The sequence below is a fragment of the Vigna radiata genome, chromosome 7 (assembly GCF_000741045.1).
Source record: "Vigna radiata var. radiata cultivar VC1973A chromosome 7, Vradiata_ver6, whole genome shotgun sequence".
NCBI classification, from domain to species: Eukaryota; Viridiplantae; Streptophyta; class Magnoliopsida; order Fabales; family Fabaceae; genus Vigna; species Vigna radiata.
Genome location: NC_028357.1, coordinates 36,609,457 through 36,621,764, shown reverse-complemented (window position 1 = coordinate 36,621,764; position 12,308 = coordinate 36,609,457). Strand labels below are relative to the sequence as shown.

The 12,308-nt window shown below is 32.9% G+C and overlaps 1 protein-coding gene across 1 annotated transcript; it reads right to left on the bottom strand.

Moving 5' to 3' along the window:
- Positions 1 to 10,539: 10,539 nt before the first annotated feature.
- Positions 10,540 to 11,900, bottom strand: LOC106767659 (pentatricopeptide repeat-containing protein At1g55890, mitochondrial-like). Its single transcript, XM_014652597.2, has one exon. It carries the CDS (start codon positions 11,861 to 11,863, stop codon positions 10,691 to 10,693), a length of 1,173 nt encoding a protein of 390 aa, XP_014508083.1. The 5' UTR covers positions 11,864 to 11,900; the 3' UTR covers positions 10,540 to 10,690.
- Between the last annotated feature and the right edge of the window lie 408 nt (positions 11,901 to 12,308).

Genomic DNA, 12,308 nt, shown 5'->3' with positions numbered 1-12,308 from the left:
TTTCAAATGTGCGTTCTATGAGAGTTAAATGTGGTCATTACCCAACTACACCCGAATGAGTGGGCCTTCATGCAGGTGTTCGTTGTCTACAAGGCCCTAGACTTGACTCCGACGCCAACATCTTTTCTATATTTTTTCGGACTCGGTAGCACCCGAAAAAGTCGTGGATGTCTCTCATTTTCGAGAAGGATTGAGTGATATTCACTTTGTTTAATGCTTCCTACAAAGGGTTTAAGACCAACTTTATAAAGGTCGCAATAAAGTAGGATGCTCGGTCAAGGTTCTATTTGGATAATGGTCAATTGAAGTTTCCTTTCTACTGGACTAAGCATCCCAAAAGGGTAACCTCTTAAACGAAATCTGTGATGACGCCGACGGAGGTTAAGATGGTCGGCCTGATAAATCAACTACCTTGCAAAGTCCCCTCCCACGACCTTGTTAACTACCTTGACTTAGATCTCTATGTAGTAGAGTGTTCAGTAACCCTTTTATTATGTACTATTTTAGAACTGTCGTTTTTAACTTATCTAAGTTTTGTGTTTTATTTCAGATCTCATGGCTGCTTATGATGTTGGGCAATTGAGCGCCTTTGCCATCATGGCCGCTCGGCGCAAGGAGTGACTTAAGTAGAGCGGGGAGGGTACATTACATCCCCTCTTCCCCATGACGACCACTTCTGCCCTAGAAAGTTCAAGATCCAACAATCGTGCGTCCTTCGCCCTGGGTGTTTCAACCTACGTTGAGGGCGAAGGACTATTACTATGTAAGTGATTTCTTTTTGTCATAGCTAGTAGGAGCAGATATAGCATATGAATGATAATAGATTGAGCAATAATGAGTACAAAAATCTCCTTGATGGGAAATAATGATGTATTAAAAAAGTAGGAGTTTCAGTTACATCTTGAGAAAATAATTATTGATGCAAATGTTTAAAACCACTAGGGGATATAGATGTTAGCAGTTAGATTAGTAAGTTCGGATTTGAAAAATATTTTGGACCTATTAGTTATTGATAAAACTAAATATCTCAAAGGAAGTCAATGATACCATAATGTATAGAAACATAATATATGTGTGAGACAAAAACCAAAGGTTGAATGTCCTCGACTAGGAAGTATTCTAGTATAGCTAGATATTCCGGTGTTGCAATAATATAATATTACTTTCATGGACTTTAGCAACCACTTGTCAGTATTATAGATAAGTGTGGTTGATAATGTATTAGTATGAAATTTCATAAGTATGTTTGGAAGAGTTAGCCTATAAGAGGAGAAAGGAATTGGTGTGACTTTGATGTATATTATGGTAAAGGTATTTTGGATTTGTTGGATTGGATGTTTTCAGTGTGGTGTAATAATTTTCTTTACAAGTCTTAAAGTAATTGAACCCTTTAGTTTAAAGAGATTAAAAACCTATGAATTTGGATTATTGTTACAAAAGTTGTGAATATGTTTGACTGGATATTTGTATTCCAATAATTTAGTATTGAATGTGGCATGGTATTTGCATTATGAGATTTGCGGTATGCCTATATGATTGTTATGAAGTGTGAATTAGAAGTGACTTATAATGTTGCTAAATAGTTTCTTTGTGTGTTACTTAAGATAATTATGATTGTATGAATTTATGTTTGCTAGTGTATGTGTATATGTAAAGTTTTAGTATGTGTGGTAGTCAAATTAGTATTTTCATGGGGAAATGCCAGTTTAAGTTGAGTTCAAGTGTATCAAAGTGGACTTTGGGGGTAATATATATATATATATATATATTTTAGTTGTTTGAGCCATTTTAGTCTAATAGTTGTTTAATCCATTGTTGAGAGATATATGGGTTGATACCTAGTATTTGATTCGATGAATGTGAATTATATGTGTTTTTAGGCTAGTTCATATAATTAAATTTTATTGTTGAATGAGTTATTAAGTTGAAGTAATGGATTGGTTTAAATGATAAAATGATAATGACTAAGTTAAGGATTGAGTTCAATAAAGATTTGTTTTTATAATCTTTATTATAAGTTATTATTATTTTTTATATTAAACTTCTTTTATAAATGCATCAGGTGAATTTTTTTCTTTTTTTTTTAATGTTGGCGAGTGGATAATTAAATTATGATATATGGAGAAATGAGACAAGATATTTAAGAGTTTATTTTTTCCTCTCAATTATACTTTAATATTCTTCGTATTTATTTTGATGGGTTAATATTTTTGGTATTTTATTTTTCATCATTTTTTAAAGATTCATTGCTTATCCTTATTTTATTAAATTTTATTCTATTTCAAAGTTTTAGTTCGATGACTTTTTTTTATAAGATATGATCTCTTTTTAATTGTGTTTATTTTTTTGAAAAATTTGTTTCCTTTTCTTACGCAATGATCATATATATTTTATATGGGCAACAAAGATAAAAGTTGGTTGTGATATTAGCACGGGAGCTAGAACAAGAAACTAAAATATTAGATTAGGAATATCTTAGAAATTTTGTTTAACTTTTTAAAAAAAATATATTAAGTTCCTATTTTATGTTTTTGGTACCTGTGATCTATTTTGAATGTATTTTGAAACACAATGTTGTCTAACTTTAAGAATTGAAAGATGAATCAGCTTATCTCCAATTATTATTATCACGAAGACCTTATGATTATTCAGTACTTAATGAAGGTATATTAGAAGAAATTTGGACGTAGCATCAATAATAAAAGTAGAAAAATGTATGTTACAACTTCCAAATTAAACTACCATCAATAATAAAAGTAGAAAAATATTTTGTTCTAGAATTATATGCTAAAATAATAAACTACCATCAATAACAATTACATTTGTTGACGTAGCAATAAAATACAGAACTTCCAAAATTACGAATTGTAACATCCAAAAATATGTGTATAATTCATATCAAGTGGAATGCAACATATTATAATAATAGAAAGCAGTTAAGAGTAGTAGCAGATGAAGTGTATATAATACAGTCATTCAAAATATGATATAAACTCTACATATCAGCATAGAGTCTTTCAAAAAAAGAAGTAAAAGAGAAGGCAACTGAGTATATATACATGAAATCTAATCTAGTCTAGACTAAACTACTCAGTTGCGGTGTCAGGAACCTCAACAGCTTTGGTTCCATCTAATATTTGCTCCAATGGGGCCTCTGAAATCTCTGCTCACATCCAATTAGGATGATCATTGCAAAAGAAAACCAACACATACAAAACGGACAACAAACAGAGCAAGGGTAAGCTAGAATTTCAAAGAATACAAAACAATTTAAATTAAACAAAGTAAAAGAGACATACAAGTTCCTGCAATCATAGAAGGACTGCTTTAATAGATTATGAGTTATAGTTTTATTAGATAGTGTTAGACTTAGACTCGTCCGGACCCGAAATGAATATCGAGCTATGGCGGGTTATGCACTTGTGGTGGCCTCTACTGCTTTGCAAAGCCATTGCCAATGGGTTTCACCCTACCACACACAAGGTTAGTCCGTTATCACTCACCTTGGCCCATATAAAATGGAGACAACCAAGACTAGGACCCCCTACTGCTCTTCACCACATGAACTAATCTTCTCTAAGTGAGATTGAATAGTCATTAGAGCTTTAAGGGAAACCCCCAAGACTGAGCTACCTATATTCATTCCAGAACTTAACTTAAATCTCACCTAGAGATGATGCTTGAATCATTGAATCAACTTATATACATATACCATCCCTTCTTTACTGATTTTAAGTTATTAATCGTTCACAGTTCAACATATCATACTAATTAAAGTCATACAAGATAAATCAAAAATCATACATGGATCAACACACAAGAAAAAGAAAAGAAAACACAATTATCTTTATAATCTTTAATTACCAATACTTAAGTAATTCAAATGGCTTGGAGACCCTCACCAATGGATCCGGAAGGGTCAAAAACCCCCAGAACGACCTAAAGAACGTTCAAAACGGACGTCCGGAGCCCCCAAAACGTCAAAAACATCAAAAATACACAACCTGTCGCAGAAAATTCGCTGAGTGCACACCCTGTGGTGCGCTGAGCGAATTTTGTCTGCCAAAAATCATTCGCAGAGCGCACAGAATGCGCTGTGCGACTCTGCATAATCTGCAGAGCGAATTTCTGCAGATTTTAGGAACTCACCCACCTAAAACTTGTTATAGGTCAATTGGTGAACTTATAATGATCCTAACTCGAAGAATAGGTGATTTTAAACATGTCTAGTTTGTTCTAATACTTACTAACATCATTCTCTAAGGTTTTTGCTAAGATTTATACACTAAATTCTCATTTTACTCAACTTATGGGTCCAATTCTAGATTTAACAATTTTAAACTGTTTATGACTATTCTATGGTTCCAAATAGGTCATATATGATTTATCTAAATTACCTAAACTGATCAGAACAACCGACAATGCCTAATTCTAATTTTGACTATCTCAGTTCCTCTCACAGGACCCCAAAACACCCCAACCTAGCTTCATTGCAGATCTAACAACCTGTTTAACTCAATTCATTTCATTTTATTACTCAATATCAGTACCTAATTTCACCCAATATGAATTCCTAATTACAGTTCACAGTTTCACTTTCATACAACATTACAAATTCAATTCTCACATACATTTGTTCATTCCAGTGCAAACAGTACCAATAACAAAACAATTTATAAAATCATTGCTTTTCCACATCAAACTGAATTCATCTCATGCAACATCAAAATTATCAATATAAGACAACTCCTAACTTCCCTTACCTGGCTTTGTACATAACAGCTCAAAGCTTGCTACCAAGGTTCCCCAATTTTTCAAAATTCTGCCCCAACCATAAGGATCACAATTTTTTGATCAGAACAGTTTTAAAAAAAATTGGAATTGAAGGGAAATTGAAGAAAAATGGTGTCAAGAAAACATGCAATCTGAAATTGATGCATGAGTCCCCAATTTAAGAAGCATAGAGGAAGAAGATGAACTTACCGGTCAAAGAACAAGATGATGAATTGATGGTGTTGAAGCTTGAAACACTGGAGCTCCTAGTTGTTTTCTGTTGTTGGAACAGATTGGATCAGTGGAGGAAATTGGTGACAGTAAAATGGAAGGAAGCGAAGAAGAAGGAAGTTAGCTTTTGAGAGAGTTTTCATGCTTCTGAAAATGAATTTGGAAGTGGCTTGTTTTATGTTTTTTTTTTTTTTTAAATTTTTGGTTTTATTAGTATCCTCCCACTAACAAACTGACACCTATGTCTCTCCCTCATGGTCAATTTTCTCAATCCTTACACGAATTTTATACCAACTAAATTATGTAAGTAAATACAAAATTATTTTATTAATAATAGTTATACCAAAGTTTCACTGATGCAAAGGCGAGGGAAATCACTTATGTAAATCAAAGTTTCATGAGGAGTTCTCCAATCTAGGTAACATAATTTGATGGCAGGAAACTAGTTAGAAGAGCAATCCAAGAAGCTCAGTCTCTGACTAAAAAGGAATATAGAGGTTCTAAATTGGAGGACGTTCTTCCTTCTATGACTCCTGATATTTACCTTGTCAATTTTTATACAAAAAAATGGAAAGCTTGGTTTTCATCAAAATGAAAAAATTAAACTAAATTGGCAATATCAGTAATAATAACAATGTGTTGGAGTGATAATAACATCTTAATAACCGTTATTATCATTGTTAATTTCACATAGATATAATTTAGGTTAAAAGCTCTTTTTGGTCCCAGTTTTGGTTGGGAAAATTCAAAATGGTCCCCGTGTTTATTTTGTGTTCAATTTCGTCCCAAAGAACGAATTTGGTGTTCAATTGAATCCTTTTCATTAATTCCGTTAAAATTGTTAACGGCAACGTCTCCAAATGTGCAACTGGTAAGTGAGGTGGCAGTTTTTTGCTGACGGGGAATCCTTTTCAATTGTAATTAGGATTTTTTAAATTGAATTTCTAATTAGAGTTGTTAATTTGGGAATAAAATTAAAGTTAAGTATTTGGGAGGGAATTTTCTGAAACTTGCGAGATTGAGAACTGCTTGCATTTGGGAGGAACAACTTGTGAAAATTGAGAAGAACAACTTTGCGATTCCACACCAGTAACATGCTCTTGTAATCGGAAGCAACCATCTTTGAGAAATCAGATCTACGAAATCAGGTTTGCGTTTGTAATCCTTCCTTTGTAGCATATAAATTTGTAGGTTTTGTTGTTGAAGATTGTAAAACCTGGAAAATTTTCGTTTGAGTGTTAGATTTTGGAAAAGTTACAAATTTTGTAACAATTTTTGAAAGTTATATAGGGCATTGTTGTGTAACATATGATAAGTGGTTGGTATTGGTGGATTTTTGAGTTTGATATAGTGGTCACATGTTAACAGTTACTTTTAACGTTTCTATAGTGGTCACATGCCCATAACAGTTGCTTTTGTAGGCTTGCTTTTGAGGTGTCTGAGGAGAGGTTTAATGTTGTGGTCCACCATGGTGGGACCCTAGTATGTCAATATCCTATTGAATATGTTGGTGGAGAAAAGACATATTGGAGTGTGGACCCTGACAAATGGAGTTATTTCGAAGCAGTGGATGCTGTTAAAGAATTGGGGTATATTAATGTGAGAGACATATTTTATTGCATTGATAATATTCTACTTAAGTTGGAAAATGATAAGAGTGCAATGAACATGGTAGGCATTGCCAAGCCGTTAGGGGAAGTTAACGTGTATGTGGTTCACGGTGTGGATGATGACCCAGAGTTGGTTGAAATAGAACCAACTGAACAACAACAAGATCAAGTTCTTTTCCTGTGTGAAGGAACTTTAGGTAGGGAGGGCTTGAATGATGACGTCCATAATGAGGAGGTGAAGGAAGTAGACTTGGAGGATGAACAGAGGGAGGTGCATGTGGATGAAGAAGTTGACGTTGAAAAAGTGGATTTGGAGGAGGAGGACGTGGATGATGAACAGGTGCATGTGGAGGAAGAAGTTCACGTTGAAGAAGTGGATTTGGAGGAGGAGGACATGGATGATATGGAGGTGCATGTGGAGGAAGAAGTACACGTTAAACCTCTCCTCAGACATCTCAAAAGCAAGCCTACAAAAGTAACTGTTATGGGCATGTGACCACTATAGAAACGCTAAAAGTAACTGTTAACATGTGACCACTATATCAAACTCAAAAATCCACCAATACCAACCACTTATCATACGTTACACAACAATGCCCTATATAACTTTCAAAAATTGTTACAAAATTTGTAACTTTTCCAAAATCTAACACTCAAACGAAAATTTTCCAGGTTTAACAGTCTTCAACAACAAAACCTACAAATTTATATGCTATAAAGGAAGGATTAAGAACGCAAACCTGATTTCGCAGATCTGATTTCTCAAAGATGGTTGCTTTCGATTACAAGAGCACGTTACTGGTGTGGAATCGCAAAGTTGTTCTTCTCAAGTTTCACAAGTTGTTCCTCCCAAATGCAAGCAGTTCTCAATGTCGCAAGTTTCAGAAAATTCCCTCCCAAAAACTTAACTTTAATTTTATTCCCAAATTAACAACCCTAATTAGAAATTCAATTTAAAAAATCCTAATTACAATTGAAAAGGATTCCCAGTCAGCAAAAAACTGCCACCTCACTTACCAGTTGCACATTTGGAGACGTTGTCGTTAACAATTTTAACGGAGTTAATGAAAAGGACTCAATTTAACACCAAATTCATTCTTTGGGACGAAATTGAACACAAAATAAACACAGGGATCATTTTGAATTTTCCCAACCAAAACTGGGACCAAAAAGAGCTTTTAACCTTCATTCATCTTGTGTTTATTATTGGTCTATATTGTAGTGGAGATAAAGTATTGCCTTCTTGCTATTATATGTGGTGTCTTGTTGCCAAGTAAAATTAATTTTTGATTTGTTAAAATAAGCGGTTAAGAATTCATAGACATGCTTATATGTATCACCACTTTACCATCTGAGGATCACTTTGTCAGTCTATATTGAGTAAAGCTGGAACCAATGATTTGTTCTTTTGTAAACACCATCATATTCTCCTTTCATTTCTTTTTATCTCATCTATAGGTGTTGCTTGCTTGTATTGGAATATTATTTGCTTGTGCTGGTAAGCTTGTTTTAGAAATTAGTGGGGAAATATATTTCTTCTTGAACAATACTAAAGTCAAAATAGGAATGCCAGGGCCATTAGTATATTGTCACTGATGACAAAGAAAGACCAAATTTTGGTTAGTAACTTGCTAATCGGTTCAAGCTTATATATCTTGATATTTGAGTGTTGTTTGATGAATCAGTCGTGGCCAATTTCCAGGTGTTATTATTATTTTTTTGTTGTTGTAGAACTTGAGAGAAATCTTCTTGATGCACATGTAAATAAGAGTTTAAAACTAGATGTATAACTTAGTCTTACGTTATTGGTACATCTTATTAGCATTAATGGTTAATCTGATATATACTTCAATGTTTTCAGGTATGTTTCTATTATGGAAAGTGAAGGACTTGAGATATCAACCAGCACTTGATACTGAACTTGATACTGAAAATTCAGAGTACATCATCAGATTACAGCACGTGGGAGGAGGTGAAATGTGCACAGGTTTTCTTAATTTCCCCTTTTGAAAAGAGCTGCTTGCTTGGCGTTGCGTTTGGTATATGATTCAGGTGCACCATTATCTCATTTTAATTCTACTACTGCCAAAACATTTATAAGCATTTCTTTTCTAAAATTTCACTTGCCAACACAGTTGAAGAGGTAAATTGTATTCTTTGTATGTTTCAGAGTATTAGTTTTTATCCTGAGTTAGATTTTTATTATTGTTTCTTAATTTTTTTTATTTTTTTTGTTGTAATTGTAAGACTTCTTCCAGACTTGAGTTTTTAAGATTTGAGACAAAGAGGTTCACATAATCAAAGAAGAAGCTTGATGCCTTGCTTTCAGACAAATAATTGGCAAATGCTTTATTTCTTGGACTAGGGAACAAGATTAACATCCACATACTGCATCAGGAAAAAAGATTGACATCCATATACTGTATCAGAAGAAGAGCTACATTAGCATCTAAATCTAATACAACTGGTGATGTTAGGTGTCACAATTTGTTTTTGTAGAAGTTCTCTCTTTTCGAGGGATATTTTCTTTTTGAAACACTTGATTTTGTTGTAATGGCCATGTATGATTTTAAGGAGTTGTAGGGGCTATGTATGATTTTAAGAAACATAGTAACAAATTTGGTGATGTTTTATTTCATGTTTTTTCCAACTATTTTCTCTTGTCTCTTTATCTTTTGATATGATGATCTTGTTTGACAAATATGAAAATAGAAAGAAAAAGTATCTAAATTAAAATTATCATAATTTGAAATTTTATATCAGTTGAGACAATAACAGGTATAAAAAACTTTTTTTTGGCATAGTTCCAGTGAATGAGGTTGATACAGGACTTCTTAGATCTTGCTAAAGAAAATACAAAAAAGGATTTGAAAACTTGTGCTATATTTGGTGTCTATCTTGTAAAAATCATTGCAAAACCATAACTTTGTTGTATTTTGTTTGTCATCATAAAGTCTTTATGAATACAGAGATACTGAGCCTATGTGTTACCATTTCTCTTGTAAAAGAAACACTTTTTCTTTTTTTCAATTATGCAGATATTAGTCTCAACTTATCAAGATAAAGGGAAGCTAAAAAGAATATAAAACTGAATGAGAAAATATTTTGAAAACCTTAGCTTCTCATAAAATTAGCTTATTCTCTTAAAAGAAAATATTGTAAACAATCATAAAGTAGATTTTGTATTTCTAAAAAGAATACAAAACTGAATGAGAAAATATTTTGAAAAACTTAGCTTCTCACAAAATTAGCTTATTCTTTTAAAAGAAAGTATTGTAAACAATCATAAAATAGCTTTTACATTTTTAAAAATATCTAAACAAAAACATAATTATTAGAATCAATTTTTTATTTTTAATTTATAACTAATATTATTATCAGAACATTTTCTCTAAAGAGCATTGAGTCATATCTCCTACATAATCACTCCTTATTTTGTGTCTTTGCCTACATGAATATGAAAGATTTATTTATTAGTACTTTATATCTTGTATGATTGTTTTCATATTTTTTCAATGGTATTTAATACATTTATATGGTGTGTTATGAAAAAGAAATGAATAGCTTGATTTGTCAAAAGCATTACAGAATTTAAAACTGATACGTGATCACATCCTTCAATTTTCATACCAAAGCAGTAACAAAAGAATATAGAAATTAGTGTAAGCATTTCCATGCCACTGATATTTGTATATTTCATAGGCGATGAATCAACAATATTTTTGCAATATTACATTGTCATATGGTTATAAGAAAAACATTAAGGGTGAACAACATGGTACCCGGCAGGTAAGGCCTTTCTTGACACTACTTCTATATTTTTTTATGGATTAATTCATGTCTATTGTTCCTTTTTATCATATCATACTACAAAAAAGAAGATGAAAAAGAGGAGTTTAGAGAAAAAGAAAATAAAGAGGAAGAATTGAGAGAAAAAGATATTCACATTAAATAAATCACTTATAATAAACGCAAACAAACAAAAGCCATTATTGACAATTTCTTAATCACCATCATAACAAAACCAATCAAATTACAAGACCAATAATAGAGTGCAACTAAGAACTAACATAACTCTATTCTGCTTCAAGAAAATTTAGTCTATAATTCTTTTTCTCTATCTCCACTATGTACTTCGCAATTGAAATCATGCCTTCATCCACCAGCTTATCCACCAAAAGTTGCATCAACGATACATCAACACGGCCCCCTTGTTTTGAAATATGTGAGCACAAACGAAATGCGGTCTCCAAATCACCCTTCTCACGAAGGAACGGAACAAAAATAGAGTAAGTGCTTTTATGAAGGTCAAAATCAAAGTTTGTAATCTCTAAAACCAACTTCTTGACCTTATCCAAATTACCGTCATTCACAAAACCTTTCATGGCAGCATTGATCATAACATCGATACAAATTTGGTCACGCATCTCACCCACCTTCTCTATTCCTCTAAAAAACTCAACAGCTTCACCAGCTTTTTTCTCCATTTCTCTAAAAAACTCAACAATTTCACCAGCTTTTTTCTCCCTGACCAACCCCACCAACTTAGAACAATAACTGCTCGCGTCAGGAGTAACATTCTTAGCACCCATTTGCCCCCACACTTTCTCACCATCTTCAAAACTACCCTTTGAGTACAACCCATCAAGCAAAGTGTTAAACGTAATGGAATCAGGATTCACACCCTTCTCCTCCATCTCCTTAAGCACTGACAGTGCCGAATCAAAGTAACCATTTTTACAAAAAGCCTTAATGAGAGTGTTGTACGACACCAAATCAGGCTCGATTGAGAGCTGAGTGGGGAGGGTCTTGAAAAGCTCATCCACGACGTTGAACTTCTTGGAGTGGAGGTATGCGTCCAAGAGGGCATTGAAAAAGAGCACGGTGCGGTTGCACTTTCGGTGGGGCATTTCGTCGAACACCATGCGGGCGTGTTTGGGCATGTCAGATTTGCCATAAAGGGATATTAGGCGCACAGAGAAATCCTCGTTGTAAATGTCGGAATACTGTTTTTGGTGTTCGAGGATGTCGCGAATGCACCGAAAGCGCTTGACACGGGCGAGACGCCACACTGTCTCCTCGTAAATGCTGGTTTTTTTGCGGAACCGGTCAATATCGGAAGCTTTCTTGAATTTCTTCACCAACCTTTTTAACTTTACTTCATTGTGTAAATCCTCCGAAATAGACTTGATGCTCACTGTTGCTGGTTCTGCGGCAGTGCAGAAAGCACGGTAAAGAATGCGATACATTTTGTGATAAACACTAAAGAAAAAAAAAAAAAAAAAAAAGTCTGGTGGTGCTCGTACCACTGCTAACCCTACTTTAATGGAGCCATTGTTTTTGCAAATGTTGTAAAGTTGGGCTGAGAGAAGATTCGGCCCAAACAAATATTTAAAAATAAATAAAACAAAAAATTTAAAAATATTATAACAAAAAATTTAAAATAATTGCAAATGAAAATTTAAAATAATTAAAACAAAAAATTTAAAATAATTAATACAAAAATTTAAAATAATTAAATCAAAAAATTTAAAATAATTAAAGTTATTTCACTCAAATTAAATAAAATTAATTCAAATTTTTATATGAACAAATAATTAATTCAATTATAAAATTTTATTAAAATAAAAATCAAATAACTATAAATTAAAAAATTAAAACAGAAATTTTAAAATAATTATAACAGAACATTTA

What these genes read in the sequence shown, in the direction of transcription:
- LOC106767659 (XM_014652597.2), bottom strand. Translation starts at nt 11,863, where the DNA reads ATGTATCGCATTCTTTACCGTGCTTTCTGCACTGCCGCAGAACCAGCA.